The 24642-nt window shown below is 44.7% G+C and overlaps 1 protein-coding gene across 3 annotated transcripts; it reads left to right on the forward strand.

The window, feature by feature from the left end:
• The first annotated feature begins 245 nt into the window (after positions 1–245).
• Positions 246–23755, forward strand: LMAN2L (lectin, mannose binding 2 like). 3 transcript variants are annotated; one of them, XM_081100837.1, is made up of 9 exons: positions 246–459; positions 1652–1770; positions 5010–5127; positions 5926–6008; positions 17910–17942; positions 18951–19112; positions 19205–19319; positions 22200–22319; positions 22646–23755. In XM_081100837.1, the coding sequence occupies exons 1-9, from the start codon at positions 264–266 to the stop codon at positions 22786–22788; spliced, it is 1089 nt and encodes a 362-aa protein (XP_080956963.1). In that variant the 5' UTR covers positions 246–263; the 3' UTR covers positions 22789–23755. The 3 variants fall into 3 exon arrangements, with proteins under 3 accessions (XP_080956963.1, XP_080956964.1, XP_080956965.1); XM_081100838.1 differs by lacking the exon at positions 5926–6008; XM_081100839.1 differs by lacking the exon at positions 17910–17942 and having other exon boundaries at positions 249–459.
• Positions 23756–24642: the final 887 nt, after the last annotated feature.

Below are 24642 nucleotides of genomic sequence, written 5' to 3' on the forward strand. Positions count from 1 at the left end.
GCAGAGAAAAATGGAAATCCCTACGTATCCCAGCAGGCCTAGCGGGAACTCAGGACAAATGTTAATAAGGGAGTGCAGGCACTGGACCACGCCCCCTTCCTGGGTTGGCAAGGCAACTGATACCAAGCCAGCCAATCAGTGAGATGCTCACCTGCGAGGGCGGAGAATCGATGAGAGCCAATGGGACGCGGGGCAGGTAGTTCTATGGGCCAATGGCTTGTGAGGTGGGGCGGGCTTTTGGAGAAGGGACAGTGGTGAGAAAGATGGCGGCGACGCTGGGCCCCTCTGGGTGGTGGTGGCGGCGGTGGCGGTGGCGGCGGCGTCTGTCTGCTTGGGATGGGTCCAGGATGTTGCTCCTTCTCCTCTTGTTGGGGTCTGGGCAGGGGCCCCGAAAAGTCGGGGCGGGTCAGACGTTCGAGTACTTGAAGCGGGAACACTCGCTGTCGAAGCCCTACCAGGGTGAGGCGCCCGGGACGAGGTGATCGTGCATGGGGCGGGCTTCGCGACCTGAGATCCTCGGTAGAGGCGGGCGGCGACGGGCTTCGTGGTCCGGCCACTGCCGGCGATGGGTAGGGGCCCGCGGGGACTCCCGCGAAGTTTGGGAGCTACGGGTCCGAAGGGCAGGGGTCCGCCTCCCTCCCACTCCCGGCGCGGCACCAGCGCCGGAGGTTCCCAGCAGGTCGTCGCTGGGCCCTCGGATGCCGCCGGGGCTGGGCCTGAACGCGGGGGAGCTCGGCGGCGGACCGGAGGAGGGTGGGAAGGAGAGAGAGCTGCGAAGGGGGCGAGTGATGGAGGGCCACTAGCAACGAGCCAGTCTCCGGCTGGAGTTACAGAGGGGCCAGAAATAAAGCAGGAGGCGGGGCTGGGGCAGCGCTTGGCCCGACGGAGAAAGAAGACAAAATCCCTTTGCGCGTTAAAACACCTGTTCTTCTCCAGTTCGGGAGTCCTGTTGGTGAAGGGGCTGGCGGCTTTGCTCTGTTGGGGGTCATAGACTTCTAGGCACAGCCTGTCCGCTAGCACATGCATGGAGGCGTCGGCGGGGACCAAAGCAGTGCAGCTGGCTTAACCCGCACAAGCTGGAGTGTAGGCAGCGGGACAGCAAACAGGCAAACAGACCCCAGTGGGAGAGCCCATCGCTACGGCCTCTCTCTACTTCGCAGGTGCACGGGCTGCCGCCGTGGTGTGGGTCCCTGCTCATGCTGTGGGTTGTAGACACAGCTCTCGCTCTCAGTTACAGTCTGACGTATTAAAGTCATGCTGGGATTGTTTAAAGAATGTGATTCGGCCCCAGAAGCCTGAGGATCAAGCTCTTTTTGGTTTAACCGGGGATTTTTTTCTTTTTTTTCTTTCGTGGAGCTACAATTTACTCACATATAAAAAGGGAAGAATAGGTCTGAGCTATGGTTACTCTGGCAGAGATAAAGGGTTGGATAAAGTGATAGCTCTTATGTGCTGTGGGGTCTTCGCCTAAGAAGGGCTTTATGAAAAGAAGCTGCAAAGATGGTGAGGATTTAAGATTGATGCGTGATAGGTGGGAAATTGACATGAAAGGGGAAAGAAGAGATGACTGCAGCTTTTGGAGGGCCTTGTGGTGGCTTTCTGAATGGGTTGGTATTGGAAGAGTACGAACAGATCTACTTCCTCCCTGTAGGTGTGGGCACTAGCAGTTCCTCACTGTGGAATCTGATGGGCAACGCCATGGTGATGACGCAATATATCCGCCTTACTCCAGATATGCAAAGTAAACAGGGTGCCCTCTGGAACCGGGTGGTAAGAATCTTCCTCCCTCCTGTGTTGGTGACCCCAAAAAGTTCACCAGAGGCATACTGGCTTAGTTTTACTGTCTATTCTCAGTAATTTGTCTTCTGTGGTTATTAAAGGTTTTCATTTCAGAGGTTATGCCCTTCATAATGAAATCAGATATTTAAAGAAATGCTCTCTATTGCCCTAATTATAGCAAACAATTCATTTTTATTGTTTTCTGGAATGTATTTAATTCAGACTTGGTAGTATTGGTAGTATTCATCCTAGTTTCTCCCCCTCCCATGTTAATTCACTTTAAGGAGTCCAATTTTAAGTTTTATTGTCATGTGAAAGCCACTTTGAGCTCTTGGTCATTTTTTCTGTCCTTCTCTGGACCTTTTCTAGCTACATTGTCTTCCTTGAGGTATGGCGGCAAGAAGTGAATGCAGTATTCCTGGTGTGGCTGCACTCTGATTTTGTCCAAGTGTAAGATGATGCTTTCTTTTTGGTTTCCAGGGCTTTTTCAAAACCTTTTATGACCGCTTTACTTTTGGGAATGGCCTTGGCATCCTTGAATACTTTTGGGTTCACATAAGCTAAGACCTCGCTTTTTCATGTTTTTTTTTAATCATTAGTTTTAGATAAGTGAACCCCAGAAAAGAGCACTATTTTCTTCTCCCTGCTCATTTTATGTGCAGAGAATTCTAAAGGAGCAGAGGGAGAAGAGAAATTTCTCCATGGGCCATTTGCACAAGCTGGCCCCTTACCCCAGGTTGTAGTGCTGAGCGTGTTCCTGGACAGCGTATGGTCATGTGTTCTGTTAGAAGAGGTGAAGGGCTGCCGGTTGAAAGACTCGGGTTCCAGATGTAGCTGTATCACACACCCACTGTGAGCCCTAGGCGGTTAGTTAACTTCTCCGTTTTTAGTTTTTCCATCTGTCAGATACACTTCATAATACCTATTCTACACGCCCACCAGAATTGTTGTGAGGATAGACATGAAAAAGCTTTGGGAAGTTAAAGTAGTTACGGAAATGTACGTTGTTATACCCTACATCTGTTATAAGGTGCATTGATGGAGGTCTCTGGGTTACTAAATTATTCTAACCAGGGTTTGAAACTTTGCTGCTGTCTTCCTAGCTGTCTCTACATAACTCTTAGCAGCAATTCTAGTCTCTGGTTTTCCTGCCCTTTTTCAGATTCTCTGCTACCTGTATTTTTTAAAAAAATATTTTTATTGATTTCAGAGAAGAAGAGAAAGGGAAAGAGAGAGAGAGATTGAAACATTAGTGATGAGAATCATTAATTGGCTGCTTCCTTCATGCCCCCTACTGGGGATCAAGCCCGCAAACTGGGCATGTGACCTGATGGAATCTTGGTTCATAGGTCTACACTCAACCTCTGAGCCACATGGGCCCGGCTACCTGTATTTTTTTATAACTGGCTATCAGAAAGAGCCTTGGAGTTGTTTCTGAGTTACGTATTTGGATAGGAAGCATTGGTTTGAGCAGTGGGTTCTCAAGTTTGGCTGTCCATTGGAGCCAATGCCTGGATTCCACCCCCAGAGATTCTGTTTTAATTGGAATTGGGTATGCTTGGGCGTTGGGATTTTTCCTTAAAGCCCTCTAGGTGAATCTAATGTGCAGCAAAGTTTCAGAACATAGTCCTGATCAAAACTGTGTAGCATTGTGCTACAGGAGGCCAAAGATAAGTGGCAGACACCTCTTGGCTCAGTATGAACCTCTTGGGCCTTGCCCTCTTTTCAGGGACATAATTCCCACCCACTGGCTATGGGGCAGCTTCCTGCCACTGAATTTCACTCTTGCCCTGAAATCTAAATGTAACAGCAGAAAGATGATAACCCAGAGACTGGGTTCATCAGAGTAGGGTTAGCTGTTGGAGAATTCAGAAGTATCTGCACCCCTTTCATTTGGAATATCTACTCCTAATACTAACACTTTTGGAAGATTTCCCAGAAATTAAACTGAAAATGATCTAGCAATATGTTGTTTGAGAGTCAGAACAATCTATTTGGAGAGCCTTTGGCTGAACCCCATTGGTCTATCTGCTCTTCCTTCTCTTCTTTCTTCATGGTGAACTTTAACCAGGAGCCTCTCTCTAAGTCAGATATACCCACTCTGGTTTCTACTTGAAAGTGTTCAACTATTTTTTTAAAAATATGTTTTTATTGACTTTAGAGAGAGAGCAAGGGAGAGGGTGAGAGAGGCAGAAACATTAATGAGAGAAACATCATCATCAATCGGCTACCTTATACATGCCCCCTACCGGGGATCCAGCCTGAAACCCTGGCATATGTCCCTACTGGGAATCGAACTGGCAACCTCCTGGTGCATGGGTCGATGCTCAACCTCTGAGCCACACTGGCCGGGCGTGTTCAACTATTTAGAGCACTTACCTCCTCCATTTTCCCAAGATTTGCTACACAATTCAGAAAAAGCAATAGTCTGATTCATACCTACCTCCTTAAAATTTTCCCACCAGAGGCTTTCCCTGTGGTGAGGTTGGGAGTGATCTCCTTTGGTGCATTTATGCTTCCTGGCCATGGGCATGAGGTTTGGGGGGATTGTAACTTACCCCTTCTTAAGGGAACTACAGCTTATTCCTCCCTCAGCTTGGCATAAGGCCAAGTCTAATTAATTAACGTTGTGTATAGATCTGCTAATTATTTCTGGAAACCTTTTCCTAATGGCTTCATTTTTCTTACTCTTTCACAATGAATGAGGCTTTGACCTTCCTTTAAAATCTAAGCTATTTATTTATTTTTAAAATTCTTTATTGTTGAAAGTATTACATATGTCTCCTTTTCCCCCATTGTAAAGCTAAGCTTTTTAGAGTTTCTATCAGAGGGGTGATCTTAAGCTGTAGCTGAGTTAATTCAGCCACCTGTACTCTACAGGCTGAGGCGCTTTGCTGGATGGGTGTATGACGATAGCAATCTCACATGGTGTTTTGGTGTCTTTCCTAACTTTGGAGTACTATCCTTTTTCTATTGGGAGATGTTGAAGAAAATTAGGAGGTTTACTCACTTTTTATATTAAATCTCATATACAGTTGAATGGCTCTATTTATTTAATTTTATGACACAAACACTTAACAAGTCTTAGATTTCAGTTTTAACCTGTAGCCTCGTGTTACCTGCATTTATGTTTTCCTAGTCTGTAGACTGCTGCTGAGGACTTCAGGGGTTTTGCATTTCATACTCCTCATTAATCCCAATGTGTGTTTCGTTTTTGTTTTTCACTTCAGCCATGTTTCCTAAGAGACTGGGAGTTGCAGGTGCACTTCAAAATCCATGGGCAAGGGAAGAAGAATCTACATGGGGATGGCTTGGCAATCTGGTACACAAAGGATCGGATGCAGCCAGGTATTGGGACCCTGGGTTGCTCTTGTGTAGGGTGTGACTGACCTGCTTTTTCATGTGCCCTCTTTTTGAGAAGGGTATGTCCCTACATATCAGCAGTTTCCCCTCACCCTTGATGTCTGTGGATGAAGATGGGCCTGTCTAGTCTCTAGAATGGGGTCTGAGTCCTTGTAAGGAGCTGAACTTGACTCATCCTGGGCTGATTTCTTGCTTATGAGATCCTTCTTATTTCCCTGTGAGCCCACCTGGCCTGGTGACTAGGTGGAAGCACTGGCTCTCCTGAACACTGATGACTGGGTGAGCAGATTCCTTCTGGGCCTTCACAGTGACCCTCTCAGCACTCCTGAGTTGGGAGAAGAGTGTCTATTTTCCCCGCTGTGTGGGAGCCACTGCCCAAAGCAAATGGCAAACTCCACCTCATTCAACCTGATCTCCTTGGCAATAAGAAGTCCAACTTGGGAATTCAGATCTCTCTTAGGGGCATGGTCATCACCAAGTGTTTGTGAGGCAGAATTCTTTAGGGGCGCCTTAGCAACTAGTCGGGATCAGGGAGCAGCTGTAGTGCTAAACAAGGTTGCAGTGGCCTTCTCTCTTTCCCCTGCCTTCATAACAACTACAGGTGGTTACTGGGTGCTTGCTACAGGCCATGCACTTTCCTGGGTGCTTTTACATATGTTTTCTTGTCTTAATTGAGGCCTGAGAGTCATTTGAATTTTACCTTTTCCTCCATCATAGTGAATATTATTCCTTTATCAACTCTTGGCTTTATTTCATTGTTCATCATCTGTTCTCTCTCTCTAGGGCCTGTGTTTGGAAACATGGACAAATTTGTGGGGCTGGGAGTATTTGTAGACACCTACCCCAATGAGGAGAAGCAGCAAGAGGTAATGGCAAGTGTCAGAGCTTAGGACAGCCACATGGACGTTCCCGTCCTCTGCCTCAGGAATGCTGTTCAGGAGGGAACAGAGGGGCTAGGAAGTGAGGGGTTCACTGCTATTCTTCATCTATTGAACTTCAGCAGTTAATGCATTTCTCAGGGTTTTTTTTCTAGAGAGAGCTGTTTATGGTGCACAGTCCTTTGGGAATGGCCATCTGAATGGGGGCTTGCTCTTTAGCGTTAAGTGTTCTGTCTTGTGCACATTAGGTGGTTGCTGGAAGTGAGCATGCTTGGCTGGTTGGTGATTTGGCTACTAGGCCAGCACCAGAGCAAGGTGATGTCACTCACCTGGTGACTTAATATATCACTGCCATGTCCTCCTGCCGCTTGCTCACCCTTTCCAGTATCTTTTTCTTCTTCCTCTTCTCAGACCTGAACAGCCATTCTCTTCTCTAGGAAAGACTATCAAAGGAAATCGATGGAATCTCAGGAGTTTTTGGGAACCCAGGATCTGGCTTACGGCAGAAGCTTCTTGCTTTTTTGTTAGCAGACCCTAAGGTTTCTGTAGTATTTTCTTAGGCTACCAGCAGGTTGGTACTCTCTACCTGATGGCCCTACCATCAGGTGGTGGGAACATGGTTATGACAGGTTGTTGCTAGGCATCCTGTAGCTAAATAATATTTAGCAGGAAAGGAAGGATTAGGAATGGAAGTAGAATTCACTATATTTTTACCCCAAAAGTTTACAAAAATTTTCCAATTTATAAAAAATTGGAAGAACAGATCATTGTATATTCAACAACCAGATTCAACAGGTTTTTTTTTAAAATATATTTTATTGATTTTTTACAGAGAGGAAGGGAGAGGGATAGAGAGTTAGAAACATTGATGAGAGAGAAACATCCATCAGCTGCCTCCTGTACAATCCCCACTGGGGATGTGCCCGCAACCAAGGTACATGCCCTTGATCGGATCGGAATCGAACCTGGGACCCTTGAGTCCGCAGGCTGACGCTCTATCCACTGAGCCAAACCAGTTCGGGCAACAGTTTTTAAGATTTCCCACAGAGTTCACCTTAGAGGATGTGGAAAGTGAGACCTGAGTTAGGAGAATAACCTTTTGTTGTGAGTCAGTTACCGAGTTGTTTGTAGGCCCCTCTTAACTCCACCATCATCAAACCCTGTGTAGGCGCCACACCCTGGGAATCGAGCAAGACCAACATGGTCCTTGCATTCAGTAGCACTGATGTGTGAGAGTCCTGGGATATAAAAGTGAAGCTATAGCAGCAGCATCGAACCTGGGGCAGGGGACTTTGTTGTTGTTGGTGGTGGTGGTGGTGGTGGAGGTGGTGGTTGGGGAAAACTTTTTCCAGGAAATGACATTTACATTAAAGTCTGCAAAATGAGGAACCAATGTTTGACGCTGAGGGAAAAGCGTGTGTTAAGGTGACCAAGTGAGAGAAGGGACAGTGAGTGTGAGGGCACAGAGGGGGACCAGAGGGAGATGAGGCGAGAAAGAGAGACGGGGCCAGCAGCCTGCCACGTTGCACAGTTCCAGGGCTACCATTCATATTGCATTCTTTTGTATTAACACTTGTCTCTTGGGCATGTTAACTGGACACCGAGATTGAGCACTGTCTCCTTGGTGGTTGGTGGTTTGGCTATTTAGACCAGCACCAGAGCACGGGTGTGTGTGACTCATCCTCACCGTGCACTCTGGGGCTGGGTTCTGAAGGGTGGTGTTCCCATTAAGGAGTCTGGACTGTGTTCTAAGGTGGTAAGTGCATTACAGGATTTTAATGAGGGGCATGTCATGACTAGGTTTGCTGTTGTGCTGAGGAAATAGTGGTCAGTAGAAATGCATTCGAATAAGAGGTCTGGGCTGCAGGACCTGACTAGAGTTTTAAACCTGCCTCTCTGTGAATTGTTCAAATTGTCTTAGCTTCCATTTCACCATCAGGTACTATTCTGATTTGAGAAGGTATATATGGGTTTATTTTGTAAGGAGAGTAGCTGTTAATCAGGAAAATTAGTTGCAGATGGTAAAAAGCAGGACTTCTTTTCTGGTTAGCTATATGGTTCTCACTCCCAACTGTACATTGGAATTACCTAGAGAGCATTTAAAATGCTGATGTCCAGGCCCAGCCTCAGAGAGTCTAATGCCATTAGTCTTAAGTGAAGTTTAGCCAGCCTTACTTTTCAAAGCTCTCCAGGCGAGTTACATGTATAGTCAGGATTGAGAAGCCCTGGACCACCATCGAGCCCTTGTTTTCTTATTTATTTATTTATGAAACAAATTTTTAAATTAAAATAAAATTTAAAAAACTAATAAAAGCAGTTTTGTTTACTAAGTGGCTATTTTATGCTTGCCATTTTACAAATAGTCTTAATCTTCATCAAATCTCCTTGGAGTCAGTATTATTTTCCCCATTTTACCAATGAAAAGCTCAGAGAAGGTAAGTGTCTTGCTCAAGGTAACAGCCAATATAAGGTGGAGTCAGATTTTGAGCACAGGTCCACCTGATTCCCGAGGCTGTGATTTTAATTATGGTTGTTACTTCCCACCACTGTGGTGTTCTGCCGGGTGGATTTCCTTGAGAATGGAGAGACTCATTGTTCTCATGATCTGTGCAGTTGCAGTACGTAGATCTTCTACCCCGTGCAGAGAGTATAGGAAGTGCACTCCTCCTGCCTCCCAACAACCTGGAACTACCTCGGAGGCTAAGGTCAGATGTGTTTGTTAACAGCATGGTTTACTGTATGATATGGTAGGTAAAGGTGTCAGCCATTGTTCCATGCATTTTTATACGTATTATTTACTTATCAAAACAGTACTTTGGGGTGTTTGTAATTTTTGTCCATTATGGGAAAGAAACTAAAGTCCAGAAAGGCCAAAAAAACCCAAAACAAAACAAAAACCACAAAACTTGTTAGTGACACTCAGGTAATGGGTTTGTGTTTTTTTAAAAAATATGTATTTTTTATTTCAGAGAGGAAGGGAGAGGGAGAGAGAGATAGAAACAGCAATGATGAGAGAGAATTATTGATTGGCTGCCTCCTGCATGCCCCATACTACAGATCAAGCCTGTAACCTGGGCATGTGCCCTCACTGGGAATCGAACCTTGACCTCCTGGTTCATAAGTCAATGCTCAACCACTGAGCCACTCCAGCCAGGTCAGCTAGTGGGTTTGAAATCAAAGACCACAGTCTCATTATTTTGATTTATTATTTTGAGCACATAAGGATAGAGTGACAAATATGGTGCCTTTAAAAACTTGCTAATGCCATGTGTAAAGATGTGCTGGATGAGGAGGACAAGGAGACTGCAGGAGTGGTTTTGAACAGTTCATCACATTCCTCAAGTTGCTGCAGTGAAAACGTTTCTCTAGTTTCTTGTTACCTTGTCACCAGAGTACACATGGCCTGTTGCTCCACTCACTTCCTACCACATTTGTCCACCAGGAAATACTGGGAAAATGCTAGCAACCATTAATGCACCTGAGAAGGGGTTTAGGCTTGGCTATCTGCATCAGAACAGATTACCAAAGTCACATAATTTCCCCACCTGTGATATAGGGATTGCAGTGTAAGTAAGTAGGTCAAGAGCTTGTGTATTTGGGAGTGCAGGATACTTACTACCTGTGCCATATGAGGTTGCCAGGTCATAAATCGTTGTTGAAATAACAGCTGAAGAAATAAGAAAATCTGGATAGATAAGTAAAGAGATTGAATTAGTAATGAACAGTAACTCAGCCCTAGCCGGTTTGGCTCAGTGGATAGAGCGTCGGCCTGCGGACTGAAGGGTCCTGGGTTCGATTCCAGTCAAGGGCACAGGTTGCAGGCTCGATCCCCGGTAGGGGGTGTTCAGGAGGCAGACGATAATTGTTTTCTCTCATTGATATTTCTGTCTCTCCCTTTCCCTTCCTCTCTCAAATCAATAAAAATATATTTTTTAAAAAAACCTCACAAAGAAAAGCCCAGGACTAGATGGTTTCACTGATAAAATTCTACCAAATATGTAAAGTAGAATTAATATGGAATTCTTCTCAAACCCTTACAAAATATAAAAGGGGCACTACCAACTCATGCTTTGAGTTGGTATTACCGTGATATTAATACTACGTTAGGACATCACAAGAAAACTGCAGACCAATATCTTTTATGAATACAGATGTAAACATTATCAATAAAATACTAGCAAACCAAATCTATTAACATATGAAATGGATTATGCATCATGACTGAGTGTATTTATCCTAGGAATTAATGTTTGGTTTAATATCTGAAAATTAATATGATAGATCGTATTATAATAGAATAAAGGACAAAAAAACATTTGATCATAGCAACAGATGTAGAAAAAAGTATTTGACATGATATAATACCTCTTTGTGATATAAAAGCACTCAACAAATCAGGACTAGAATGGACTTCCTCAACCTGATAAGAGGGCATCTATGAAGAACCCTCAGATAATGTACTTAATTGTAAAAGACTGAAATCTTTCCCCCTAAGGTCAGGAACAAGACAAGGATTCTGTGTTTGCCACTTGTATTTAACACAATTCTGGAAGTTCTAGTCAGGACAGTTAGGTAAGAAAATAAAAACATCAAGATTGGAAAGGTAGAAGGAAAACTATTTCTATTAGCAGATGACATTATCTTATATATAGAAAATTCTAAAAAATTCACAAAAAGAACTAATGAATTCAGCAAGGTTGTAGGATACAAGATCAACATACAAAAATCAGTTGTATTTCTATATATTTGCATTGAACAATCAGAACATGAAAGTAAGAAATTCCATTTACACTATCATCAAAGAGGAATAAAATACTTAGACATAATTTAACTAGAAACAAAACGCTTAGAAATAAATTTAAGAAAACTTATACTCTGAAAGCTATGATATATTGTTGAAAAAATTTAGAGATCATCTAAACAAATGTAAAGACATTCTGTGTCATGAATTGGAAAACTTAGTATTGTTAAGATGGTGATACTCCTCACATGGATCTATAGATTTGATGCAATCCTTGTCTATCAAAAATCTAGCTGACTGCAGAAATTGACAAACTAATCCTAAAATAAAAAATTCAAGAGAATCAGAATAGGCAAAATAATCTTGATAAAGAAGAGCAAACTTTGGAGGACTCACAGTTATTGACAGTATTACAGATGTCCCCATTACCTCCCTTTTTGCCTTCTTCACCCATGAGCAATTGGTTTTTGATAAGGTGCCAAGACAGTTCAATGGGGAAAGAATTGTCTTTTCAACAAATGGTACTGGGACAACTGGATTTCCACAGGGAGAATAATGAAGTTTTTCTAACCTCACCATACACAAATTTTAACTCAAAATAGATCAAAGAACTAAAGGTAAAAGCTAAAACTATAAAACTCATAGAAGAAAACAGTATTAATTCTTCATGACCTTGGATTAGGCAATGGTTTCTTAGATGATACCAAAAACAAAAGCCACAAAAGAAAAATATAGATAAATTAGAAACTTGTACTTCAAGGGATACCATCAAGGAAGTGATAAGACAACCCACAGACTGGGAGAAAATAAATGTAAATTATATATCTAATAAGGGACTTGTAATAATTCTTTATATATTCTAGGTACAACTCAATAATGAAAAAGAACCCAATTAAAAAATGGCAAAGCATCTGAATAGATATTGCCCCCAAGAAGATAAACAGATTGCCAATAAACACATTTAAAGATGTTCAACATCTGTAGCCATTAGGGACATACAGATGAAAACCACAACCCTGATTGGTGTGGCTCTGTTGAGCATCGTTATATGTGCCAAAAAGTTGCGGGTTTGATTCCTGGTCAAGGCATATACCCAGGTTGTGGGTTCAATCCCCAGTCAGGGTGGATATGGGAGGCAACTGATTGATGTTTCTCTCACATCAATGTTTCTCCCACTCTCCCTCTCTCAAAAAACCAATACAAGCATTAAAACCCACAGTGAGATGTCACCTCACACCCACTTGTATGGCTAAAATGGAAACGACATGATGACAAGTGTTGTTAAGGCTGTGGAGTAATTGGAACATTGGAGCCCTCATGCACTGCTGGTGGGAATGTAAATGGAGCAGTTGTTTTGGAAAACAGTTGGGCAGGTCTTCAAATGGTTAAACATAGAGTTCACCTAATCCAGCAATTCCATTCCTAGGTGTATACTCAAGAGAAATGAAAACATATCTACATAAAAACTTTTACATAAATGTCCATAGGAGCATTATGATCATAGCCAAAAAAATGAATATAACTCAAATAATGAGTGGATAAACAAATATGATGTATCCTTACAATGGAATATCATTCAGCATTAAAAAGTGAAGCATTGATATGTGCTCCAATGTGGATGGCCCTTGAAGACATGCTAAGTGAAAGAAGCCAGTCACAAACGACATATTTTATAATCCCATATGTACCAACTGTCCAGACAGGTTGATCTATAGGGACAGAAAGTAGATGAGTAGTTGTCTGAAGCTGGGCTAGGGTGGGAGTGGGGAGAGTGACTGCTAGTGGGCAAAGGGTTTCTTTTTGGGGCAGTGAAATGTTCTAAATTTTATTGTGATAATCACAATCTTAACTCTGAATATACTAAAAGCCATTGAATTACAGACTTTAAATAGGTAAATGGTGATATTGCATGAACTATATCTTAGTATTGCTATTTTGTTAAAATTGATTCAAGCATGACTTGATCACCTTTTCTTAGCATTATGAAGTCATCAGCTGACAGTCGTGGTTTCTCATGACAGCCCAGATGTTGGTGAGAAGTTGCAGGGAACTCTGGGAATGGGAGTGTCCTTTTTCAGTTGAAATCAGTATGATGACAAGAGGCCTTCTGGAAGGAGAGCACAGAAGGGCAGCCCTTTGCATCCTTGGCCTCATTCTTCCCGGGAGACTTGGGCCTCCCTCCGTGAGGTGAGACGGCGGGTGGGAGAGGGGGGAGACAGCTCATGGTCCCAGGTCCAGCCAGCTTGGAAGCGAGTTTGAGGCACTCCCCATGTTTTATAATGTGATCATTGTTTTTCCTCCTTTGAAACTGGAAGAAAATTAACAATACTGTGCCATCCAGGTTAAAAACACATTCCTTTGCCCTAACTGGTTTGGCTCAGTGGATAGAGTGTCAGACTGCAGACTGAAGGGTCCCAGGTTTGATTCCGGTCAAGGGCACATGCCCAGGTTGCGGGCTTGATCCCCAGTTGGGGGCATACAGGAGGCAGCCAGTCAATGATTCTCTCTCATCATTGATATTTCTATCTCTCCCTCTCCCTTCCTCTGAAATCCATGAAAATATATTTAAAAAAAATACTCCTCTATTTTAAACCAACAACACATTCCCTTGATGAAGACACCAGTCCCTCTTGGTCTCTTCGTTGTCGGCAGAAAGAATCTTTACGTTATTAAGGGAACTTCATCCGTCTTAAATTCTCTTGTTATCATCCAACATGGATGTGACTTAGGGGTTTTGTTTTGGTCCCAGGTGAGGTAGTGTTTTTTCAAGGTACTCCTTTGGAGAGTAGGTGTGTGGAGTATTGGCAGGTTCTGATGAGAGCAGGCAGTGAGGCTGTTTCATTGCTGAGAGCTAATTTTTGAGGGAAGTAGAAATGTATGGCTTTCTGCTGGAATTGAGTGAAGGTGAGAAGATCTTTTGTTTTTGAGACAGTGAAAGAGGGAGAGAAGAAGGAGAAAAAAGGCAAGAGCCTGCGCTTCGCTTTGGGTTAGTTCCTTACTTTATTTGGGTTTTGACCCTTTTGAGAATATGATGAAAGATGCAGTTACACAGGATTTTGCATTCAATTTTAGGAAGTTCATGAACTCCTCAAAGTAGAACTGTAGACAAGATCTTCTCATTAACGAGACATATCCACATACTATCAGAATGATGGGCAGCAGTGACCTGGAGACATGCGCATTAGGCAGTGTTCTGAATCTTGGCAATTGTAATCAGGGTAGACGAGTCATGAACTTCAGTGTTCGGTGTTTGGGCATACATCAAGTTTAATGCTTTCTGGTTTTAGAGCACTATTGAAGTCCTCAAGTTACATTATTTTGGTTCTAGTGGGGTCATAACTAACATAAATGGGATTAAAATCATCCCATGAGTTTAAAAGATCATGGTAATGTTCACAAATGTGACAGTCTTCCAGGCAGTTAACTGGCTGGAGTGTCCTCAGTTGAGCTTTAAGACTTGGAGACAGTCCCTGGTATAGTTGGCAGCAGTTTGGGAGTTTAGGAAGCCGGGGCCTTCTCATGCTGCCCAATGATGTGAGAACTCATTGATGTCCCTCTATGTAAGATGGATGTTGCTGAGTTACCCTGTCACCTTTGTACCAGATTCCTGCATAAAGGGCTAGTTAGATGAAGATTACTGTAGGACCAGTGACTTATAACGTTTTTAAGCCTGAAAAATGGCTTCTATGTGTTCCACCAGTGTCCAAAGGGAGGGACAGACGGAGGTGTGAAGGGAGATGCTGCAGAAGGGGCATTTGTTTGATCTTCTCTTTATATTAAAGCTCATTATGGAAAAATCAGAAAAGGCTAAGACAAAATGTACATACAACTTTTTAAAAACAAAACACTGCATCACATGAACATACTGTTGTTTTTTTAATTTTAAGTTTTTTAGATATATAGAAAAATGAGAAGATGGCAAATACTAGATTCAGACTAACCTTTTAAAAGTTTTGACATAGTTTCAGACTTCCGGATAAATTATAATATAAAGAATTCAGGGTGCTCTTTACGCAGATTCCCAAAAATGTTAATGTCTTATTACATTTGTTTTGCCTTTTTGTTGTTGTTGTTAATCCTCACGGGAGGATATTTTTTTCCATTGAGAGAGGATGGAAGGGAGGGAGAGAGAGAGAAATATCGATTGGTTGCCTCCTGCATGCGCCCTGACTGGGGCTGGGAGAGCAAACCTGCAACCCAACTACATGCCCTTGACCGGGAATCAAACCCAAGACCCTTCCATTCACAGGCTGATGCTGTAACTACTGACTTGTGCAGGCAGAGCGCTTTGCCTTTTCTTCACCTCTGTGTGTGTATCTGTGTCTCTGTCTGTGTATATTTTCCTGAACTAAGGAGCAAGTTACCTTTCTTTAAGATGCTCCCTTTATTCTAAATACTTCACTTGTTTTTTCCAAACACAAGGAATTCTCTTACATAACCACAGCACAGTGATCAAAACCAGGCACTTAATATAATATCAATACTATTGCCTAATTTACTAACCTTATTCAGATTTCATCAGTTGTCAAATCTGTCCTTTATGGCAAAAGAAAAGCCCAGATGCCATGTTGCATTCAGTTGTCATGTCCTTCCTTCGATCTGGAACCATACCCCAGTATTCCTTTGTGTTTCAGGGTAGAGACCTAGCTTCTTGTTTTTGTATCTCACAGTATATACTAAGCATTTTTCCATATTGGTAGATATTGAGAGCAGTGTAGCTCTCGCTGAGTGACTGAGCCAGGACTCTGGGCTCTGGCTGCCTGTTTGAAATCCTGCTTTCACTACTCAATTCCTGTGTTCTCGCTCTCTCTTTTCTTTTAATCCTCACCTGAGGATATGCTTCTTGATTTGAGAGAGAGAGAGAGAGATATGAGAGAGAACATTGGTTGGTTGCTTCTTGTATGCAACCTGACCAGGATCGAACCCACAATCTAGGTATGTGCCCTGACTAGGAATCAGATTCGCAACCTTTTGGAGTATGGGATGATGCTACAACCAACTGAGCCACACCGGCCAAGGCAAAACCTATTAAACAAGTTTTGTCCTCTTAAACAAGTTTTCTTACCTGTGAAATGGGAATGCCAATACTATAACCGTATGGGTGGTGATAATTAAAGGAATGCATATGTGCTCATTACTGGTACAGTGCCTGGCACAGAGCAAGCTCTCAGAAAGTGCTAGCGGTTCTCACCCCTAAGTGACACTCACAAGGGCCATCCTGCAGGTGTGTTCGCAGTAGCCGTCGTGGCTCTGTTCTCTCCTGCCGTTTTTCTTCATATCTGTCTAGGTTCAGAGAGCAAACTGGGCCGGCTTACTCAGCTGCAGGATGGTTTAGTTGGAAAAATGCCCTAAAGAGTGGCTCCCAAGTGCTCCCAAGTTCATGAGCTCCTGTTGGTTGCTGACGGTTTCACTGCTCTGAGAGTAAGAACAGTGAGGAGACTTTTGATAGATGCCAAATGTTTTATTATGACATTACATATTTCTATCTTGGTATTAAAATGTTCTTTTAAAAATGATATATATATAAAAAAGTGATGTTTATAAAGATGGTTGTTTTGTCATTATTGTATTTTAATGTATTTAGTAGATCAGAAAACCAACAAGGTAAACCTGTTAACCTCCAAAATATTTTTGGAGATTTTACTGGTCCATGGCAAGCCAGTGATCTGGGAATTACTGCTCTAAACTATGTGTTTGGCGTTGTGGTTATATATGAGCACCTGTAAACAATATTTCTATCTGAAATTCATTCATTTAGTCATGGATTGAATGAACATTTATTATTTATTGACTCCCTCCTGAATGCCGGACACTGTACCAGATGCTTTACACGTCTCATTTCATCTTCGGAATTAGCCCTGTGTGCCGTGTGTTCTCCCTGCTTCCGGCAAGGAGAGGGAATCTCGGCTGGTGGAGCTCACCGCAGGTTATGAAGCTGGGAGTGGCGTGGCCGCAGTTAGAACGGCTCTCCTTGCTGACAGAGGCCATGCTTGCTGTTTTCTGTTCAGTGGTTCACAGCTGTGTGCTTCGGGTCTGGGGAATTTTAGCATAGGGTTCGTAGATCCACAAGTTCGCGCGTCTCCTTTCAATCAAGATATGTTGAAGGTACAATTATATGTAGGTGCCTTTTTAAAAGTAGTGGCCTTGCAGTACAAAAATGTGAAAGCACGTCTCCACCCTCCAGACAGCGATTTGCACAATAGGCAGGAGTTCCTCATTTTTGGTGACTCTTCAGTTAGGAATGGAACTGCCGCCTTTGCCCGAGTCATTGTGATTCTTCAGCCTCCGGTTCCAGCTCCATTAAGCCTGTCTATGTTGTTGCCCATTGAACTTAAAGCATCCAGAACAATGTCTGGCTGGTAACAGGTCTCAGGAAGCATCAGAGGAAGGAATGCTTTGTGCTCTACACCCTTTCACACCCTTCTCTAGGGTAGGGCTGAATGAGCCAGTGTAGGTATCTCTTGTTGCTAGTACTGTAGCAGTTTTCTGGAGCAAAACTATCCTTGAACCATCTGCCATGTTTCAGCACTCCCATGGAGCTTTGCCTTGCCCACATGTTATAGGTTATATATTTGGAAATATATGTCCACAGGCTCAACTAGAGGGTAAATGATCCCTTTGGATTCATGTTCATTTCACAGCCTCATGGGCTTTTTGTCTTCTGGGCACTAGCTATATTCTGAGATCCTGGGCAGTAAACAGCATCTTGAATTTGGAAGAACTTAGCCGTGTCTCTCCCCTTGCTATAGAAATACTGCAGTCTGGCTACAAACTTGTGGCCTGACCTCCTGACTCTCAGAGACATAAGGGGGGCTGGTTGGATGGTGTAATGCTGTCTTTTTTATAAAGCTTCTGTAAGCTTCAGGACCTTAGAGAGGTCTTCCCAGAGGACTTCTTTGCAGATCTGGTGATAGTAACACCTCCTCTCCTCATAATGTACAAGCACCTGTGCATATAGTTTTGCCTATAATTTTGAGAGGCACAAGGACTTGAGTGCCCTCCACGGACCCTAAATTTCTGTTTGGGGATTGAGACTGGTTTGCTCCCCCACCACCGCTGGGTCTTAGCTCTTCCATGGCTGTTTCTTTCTGACTTGGTCTCCTGTCTTCTGTGCCCTCTCTCGTTTTCAAACCTGTGGACCCTCTCAGGCCCAGAAGAGGCGATATTCTCCAGGAGTCCAGGTATTCAATTCTTGACCCACCATGGCCATCCTTTATTCCCTGTGTGCTCATCCAACATTTGCTACTGTTTAGAATCCATGTGGCTCTTGTCTCAAGAGTCACCATTCTCTGATTGTGAGTGCATCTTCATTTGCATGTTGATATTGGGCACAGTGTGGAACTCACCAAGTGGCATGTGTCATGTGACCTCTCCTTCCATCTGCACTGCCTAGCACTGAGCTTGCTCTTAAATGGTAGCTCATCATTTCTAAGGAAGATGTGCTCCTACAATTTTATTGAAGAGAGAGGGCCTCTGAAGTAGGGTAGGGAAGTGGGTGGGATCTGGGGAAACTTGCAGTGGGAGAACCTTGCTCTGTGTGTTATTGGGAGAAGTTGTGGCTGAAGCTTAACTGGGCTGGAAGGTTTTTTGGCTAAAACAGTCATGTTGTCTAGAGAACACCATCCAGCAACCTGGTTCTTTTTGAGTCCTGGTCCATTTTGCATCATGTGCTTATAGGATTTTAGAATTTGAAAGGAATTATCCTGAATGGAAAGATATCCCTGATCAAAAGGTATTTTCAGAATACCTGTTGTGTTCAAAACACTCAGGGGTGGGTGGGTGGGGGGGAATGGGCTAATGTGGAGACATGCAAAAAAGCATAACAAGTTATTTTTTCTTAAAGGAGTTTACATGGCAGTTGGGTAGATAGGTACATAAACACAAAAAGCCACTAGTGTGGAGCAGAGGAACAGTGCAAATGGTGTTCTCAGGAAGGAGGTTAGAGCCGTAGAAGGACCATGTCAGACCCACCCAGACATGTAGCAAGGAGGATCCCTGAAGACAAGGACAGAGTTAGTCGCTTCCTGGGCCATATCACTTGAGTGTGGGTTCTAGCGGGTTGTTAATGATGAGGCTGGGCTATTGTCTGGTCTCTGTAAGGTGCTCAGCTTGTATGTGCATAGTTCTTGTTGCTCTTTGCTCTTTGCCCTTCCTCATTGTCCTCTGCTTTTCCTTCCCTGCCTCCCTAGCGGGTGTTCCCCTACATCTCAGCCATGGTGAACAATGGCTCCCTCAGCTATGATCATGAGCGGGATGGGCGGCCAACAGAGCTGGGGGGCTGTACGGCCATTGTCCGCAATCTCCATTATGACACCTTCCTCGTGATTCGCTATGTCAAGAGGCATTTGACGGTGAGTCCCTGTTCTGGACCAGTTGGCAGTATGGGCTATCTGGCTCCTGCTCTTGGGACCTGGCCCTGATTTCTCTCTTCTTTTTATTCTAGGTAATGATGGACATTGACGGCAAGCATGAGTGGAGGGACTGCATTGAGGTGCCCGGGGTCCGCCTGCCCCGGGGCTACTACTTTGGCACCTCCTCCATCACCGGGGATCTCTCAGGTACTACCACTGCACTTCTCATTTGCCCTGGCTGAGGCCATGTCTCAGTGGCCAGGACTTTGGGAAGCAGGTGCCCTGGGAGTGCTTATCTTCCTGCATTCTCATACCCAGATTCCTTAAGACCCCAGGCTTAGGCTGGCCTCAGACAGCTGTCCTGGGAGATAGTTGGAGCTACGGGAAAGTAGTGTTTGCCTCTTCAAGGAGCCAGCTCTCCAGCCTGTGTTTTGAGCTCTGCACTTTTCTGACTCTGCTGCCACCTTTCTAGTCCACTTCCTCCCTCCCACTCCTAAGGTGCTTAGTTCTCCTTCTCTGAACAAGGCTTCTTCGTGACTCTGCTGTCCTCCTTGACTGGCTCCCAGGCCCTGCTTTGTGCTCAGACTTCTGGGTTTCATGTGTAGAGATGCTCCCGTTTCCAGCCATTCCATTCTGAACACACTGCCCTGGACCCATGTCTCGACTGTGCATTAGCACTCACCTAGTGAGAGTGACTGTGTCCCTGCCTGCGTGACACACTGTTCTCAGTCCAGGCTCTACGTCCTCTTGTCAGCTCTTTTGACCATGTGCCCTGAAGGTCTGTGCCACTGACAGTACCTGCTGCTTTTCTTTCCTGTCTCCTCCGACTTTCTTTCTCCTTGTCCCCATCTCTTCTCCCCTTGGCTCCAGTCCCAATCATAACTTCATTTGAGAAGAGGTAAAGAACCAAACTTTTGGAATTTTTGGACATACTTTATTATGAATAAAGCCAATAGGAATAGAATTTTCTTCTGGCAAAAGGGAAAGGCAAACACCCATCTGAAATGGGCAACAGCTGCTTGGTTCCAGCGTTGTGGCCAAGAGCAAATGCGGGCTCGGTAAGGCCATGCTGTCAGTTTTTCAAGAGAAGCTGGGAATCTGGATTTTTAAAATGAAATCTAATTTTTAAAATCATGGCTTTAAAAAAAAATCAACTTTATTGAGATGTGCTTTCCATACAACAGAAGTACATAGTTGGAAGAGTTTTGACAAATATTTACACCTGTGTCATAACCTCCAGAGTCAAGACACAGAGCGTTTCCATCACTTTGAGAAGTCCCGGTGCCCCTTGCAGCTCCGCCCTCACCTGCTCTGCCCTGGCAACCAGGGGCTGAGTACTGTGCAGAAGGCTGAGGTGTGGGCAGAGCTACCCTGGGCCCAGGCACAGGAGGCACAAGCTTTAGATCTTTGCTAGGTAATCTTATTATGTGTTTCAAGGTGAAATGTCTTCTTTGCATTTTCCTTTAAGCTTACGTGTTTCTAGGACCTGTCAGTTAACTTCCTGGTGCACTTTTCAATGGGAAATTGTTCCCAACTGTTAGAAATGACCAAAGAGAATACAGTCATTTTTTGTTTGTCCTAAGGAGTCCTTTGCTCTAGGTTGTTGGTGGCAATGCCTAGGTTAGTGAGTCTGTGTTCTCTACCCATAGAATGTCCGTAAATAGAAATTGTCTTTCTCTTAAGGTCTTTCTTGTTGATACCTTCTTACTGTTAGGCAGTGGGTATTGAAATGGCTGAGAAAGTGGGGTACACTCCAGCCGTTTCAGTCATTGGTGCCCCACATTGTGAGGAGCAGTGCCCTCCTTTTTATTCTGTCCATGGCTCCCACTCAGTCCTGACAGCAAAAACACCTCATTGAAGGCAAATCCAGTTTTTCAGGGTTTGCTAAGGGTCTGCTAACATTCTAAATCTAAGCAGGTGTAGATGCCATCCTAGTAATAGAAATGGCAAAAAATCCAACCAAGTAGCCATAACCTCCTTGGCATTCAGATTTGTGGTCTCTTAATACCAGTCTCCACTGAGAGGAACAGGAGTTTCTTGGAGAAATGGCAGATCTATGGCAAGAAGTGTGTAAGTGGGAACTTTCCAGAAAAGCGAGGAAGATACCAAGAATTACTGGGCCCTGGCCAGTGTGGCTCAATTGGTTGAATGTCATCCTGTGCACTATAAGGCTGCTAGTTTGATTCCCAGTCAAGACACATGCCTGGGTTGTAGGCTCGATCCCCCGTAGTGGGTATGCTTTCACATCCGTTTCTCTCCCTGCCTCTCCTTTCCTCTCTCTCTAAAAGAAAAAAAAAGTTAATAAAATAAAAAAAATCTTAAAAAACTACTGGGTTCATGAAAAAAGATTCAGAAACCAACTTGCATAGGCTCCCACTGGAACAAAATGGGTGGAGTTGAGCATCAGTAAGATGTACAACCTCAGTGTATTGAAACACGTCAAATGTGTTTGAATTGATGAGTTTATAATGATGCTTTAAAAAGAGAGAGCTCTCCCAGCATGGCTCAATGGTTGAGCATTGACCTATGAACCAGGAGGTTAGGGTTCAGTTCCCGGCCATAGCACATATCTGGGTTGTGGGCTTGATCCCCAGTGTCGGGTGTACAGGAGGAGCCAATCAATGATTCTCATCATTGATGTTTATATCTTTCTCTGAGATCTATCTATCTATCTATCTATCTATCTATCTATCTATAATATTGTAGAATAATGTAGAATATTCCTGTTTCTTATCCTTGCTTTTAGATGAGAAAACAGGTTGCAATTATTATTTTTTTATATATATATTTTATTGATTTTTTACAGAGAGGAAGGGAGAGAGATAGAGAGTTAGAAACATCGATCAGCTGCCTCCTGCACATCCCCCACTGGGGAAGTGCCCGCAACCCAGGTACATGCCCTTGACCGGAATCGAACCTGGGACCTTTCAGTCCGCAAGCCGATGCTCTATCCACTGAGCCAAACCGGTTTCGGCTGCAATTATTTTTTTAAGGTCACTGCTAGTTAGCTGTGGAATTGGAAGCTTGAGCCAAGATACTCCAAGATACCTCTTTTTGAGGGGGCTTGAGCAGTACTTTTTCCTTTAGACAACCATGACATCGTTTCCCTGAAGTTATTTGAGCTGACGGTGGAGAGAACCCCAGAAGAGGAGAAGCTGCATCGAGACGTGTTCTTGCCCTCGGTGGACAACCTGAAGCTGCCTGAGCGTGAGCATGGGGGCCCTGGGAAACGGCCCACAGTGGGAGGTCGCAGTGCTGGGGCGGGCCAGGGGACCTCACCCACAGCTCGCAGGGCTGTCTCCTTTGTCCTTTCCCGGAGGGATATGGAGCGCTGGCACCTCTTGGCACTTGTCTTCAGGTTACAGATGAGCAGGAGGCGGCGGCTTCGTGCTTGGATGAAAGCATCTGGGACGGGAGAGTCTGCGTTCTGTCTCCCAGAACGGGCGCTGGAACCTGGGGGCTTTAGCTTGTTGGTGGTCTTTCCTAATGGGCAGGCTCCCAGGCGCTGACTTGCTTCTCTCTTGCTTCCTCAGTGACAGCCCCGCTGCCGCCCCTAAGTGGCCTGGCTCTCTTCCTCATTGTCTTCTTCTCGCTGGTGTTTTCCGTGTTTGCCATTGTCATTGGGATCATACTGTACAACAAGTGGCAGGAACAGAGCCGGAAACGTTTCTACTGAGCCCTCCTGCCGCCACCTCCGCTGTGGCTGTCCCCCTGAGGCGTGGGAGGACAGGCGCTGGCCTGACCACACAGCCCAGTGGGCTTCTCCATTCTTCAGCAGCCGGTCAGGGGCTGTGTTCTGTCACTGCAGCTTTGAGTTCAGGGACACTGTATTCCCGTGGTCATCTGTGAGGACCTCTGACTCTGGTTCAGGAAGCCCACCCACCCCAGGGCAATGCTGCTGTGATGTGCCTTTCCCTGCAGTCCATCCACTGGGAGCTCAGAGGGTGGAGATAGGATCTCCTGGTATGATGCCAAGATCACAGAAAAGAACTTCATAACCCAGGATGCCTTGGTGTTGGACTCAGGACCCCCGTGCTTCTCACTTAAATCTGCAAAGAATGGAAAACTCCTCATACCTTCCCGCCATCCATTCATTGGTTTTTGCTTTTGTCTAAGCCTCTGTCCACCTGAGCAGCTCTCCTTGGAAACCTGGGTGGAAACTTCTCCCTCCTTTTACTGTCCTCTTCACATGTAGCCTGAGATCGAGAAGACCTTCCATGCCTGTCTGTCGGAGCCAGGGCTGCAGAACACACATGTTGCACTGACCCTCATTAGGTGTCCGCAGGGAAGGCTTTCTGCTTTGGCCCGCTGCTCTAGCTTTTGCTTGTCCGTGTGGATCCTGGATCTGTTGGCGTGTTTGTGATCTTCCCAATGAGGCCCTTCCATTCAGCCCTCAGTCTGTTTGGCTGGAAGTTGGTGTGCAAGTCAAGAGAAGCTTGGAAGATCCCGTGGATGAGTGGGCTGAACGGTGACACTGACCTGCTCCAGGTTTTGACACCAGAAGCAACATTTGCTGAGTGACCCGAACACATGGAGATGTTTCTGGACCAACTGGAGCCTGCTTAGCTGCATGTTTTGTGTCTGTCATGGTCTTTGGAACCCTACTTTGAGTGTTCAAAATGTAAGAAAACTTTTTTCTTATAGTCTCGGCCTGGATACTCCCCAGGAGGAAATCAGGCTTCTTTTTCTTAATGGATAAGTAAGTTGCTGTTCTCGTGTTGCAAATCTGGGTCAATAGGCCCTTGTCATCTGTGCCTGGAAGAGTTCATTGTCATTGAGCAATAGAGCCTGAGTGTCATCCTCCAGGGATTAGCACTTATTCACTGCCTATTGGACAAGGGGTCACACACCGCTCCACTCACCCATCTGCCTATGATGAGATTGGTTGATAGAGGGCCCAGAGCTGAGCTCTCCTAGCCTGTGCTTCTGTAGCCTAAGGGAGATTCGTAAAATGGCTGATGGAAACCCAACACAAGCTTCTGACTCCGTGTTCTTCCTTCTGGGCGTGGGTTTAGGAAGGCTCCAGGCCTTTTTGCTGAGCCCGTCAGTCCTTGCTCTGCCTTCCCTCCATTGTGAAATCCTCAGCTCAACCCAGAAGGAAAGGAGGGTTGCCTTGGCTGGGTCTGGTCTCTATCCTCTTGGGCAGGGGTCCTCAAACTTTTTAAACAGGGGGCCAGTTCACTGTCCCTCAGACCGTTGGAGGGCCGGACTATAGTTTAAAAAAAAACTATGAACAAATTTCTATGCACACTGCACATATCTTATTTTGAAGTAAAAAAACAAAACGGGAACAAATACAATATTTGTATTTGCATGTGGCCCGCGGGTCGTAGTTTGAGGAACCCTGATCTCGGGCTTGCTTATAGCCTTCCAGGTGCTTAATTAGGCATCACAGGCAGTAACTCCCCTGCAGGTGGGATTAGGCGGGCTCTGCCTAACGCCTTCCCACCACAGTAGAGCAGCTCCAAAGTGCCAGGGGACCAACTGATCGAGCGCTTGGCCTTGGGACCAGGTAGAACTGAAAAAGCAA

The sequence above is a fragment of the Myotis nattereri genome (assembly GCF_964212035.1).
Source record: "Myotis nattereri genome assembly, chromosome: 10".
Classification (NCBI taxonomy): Eukaryota; Metazoa; Chordata; class Mammalia; order Chiroptera; family Vespertilionidae; genus Myotis; species Myotis nattereri.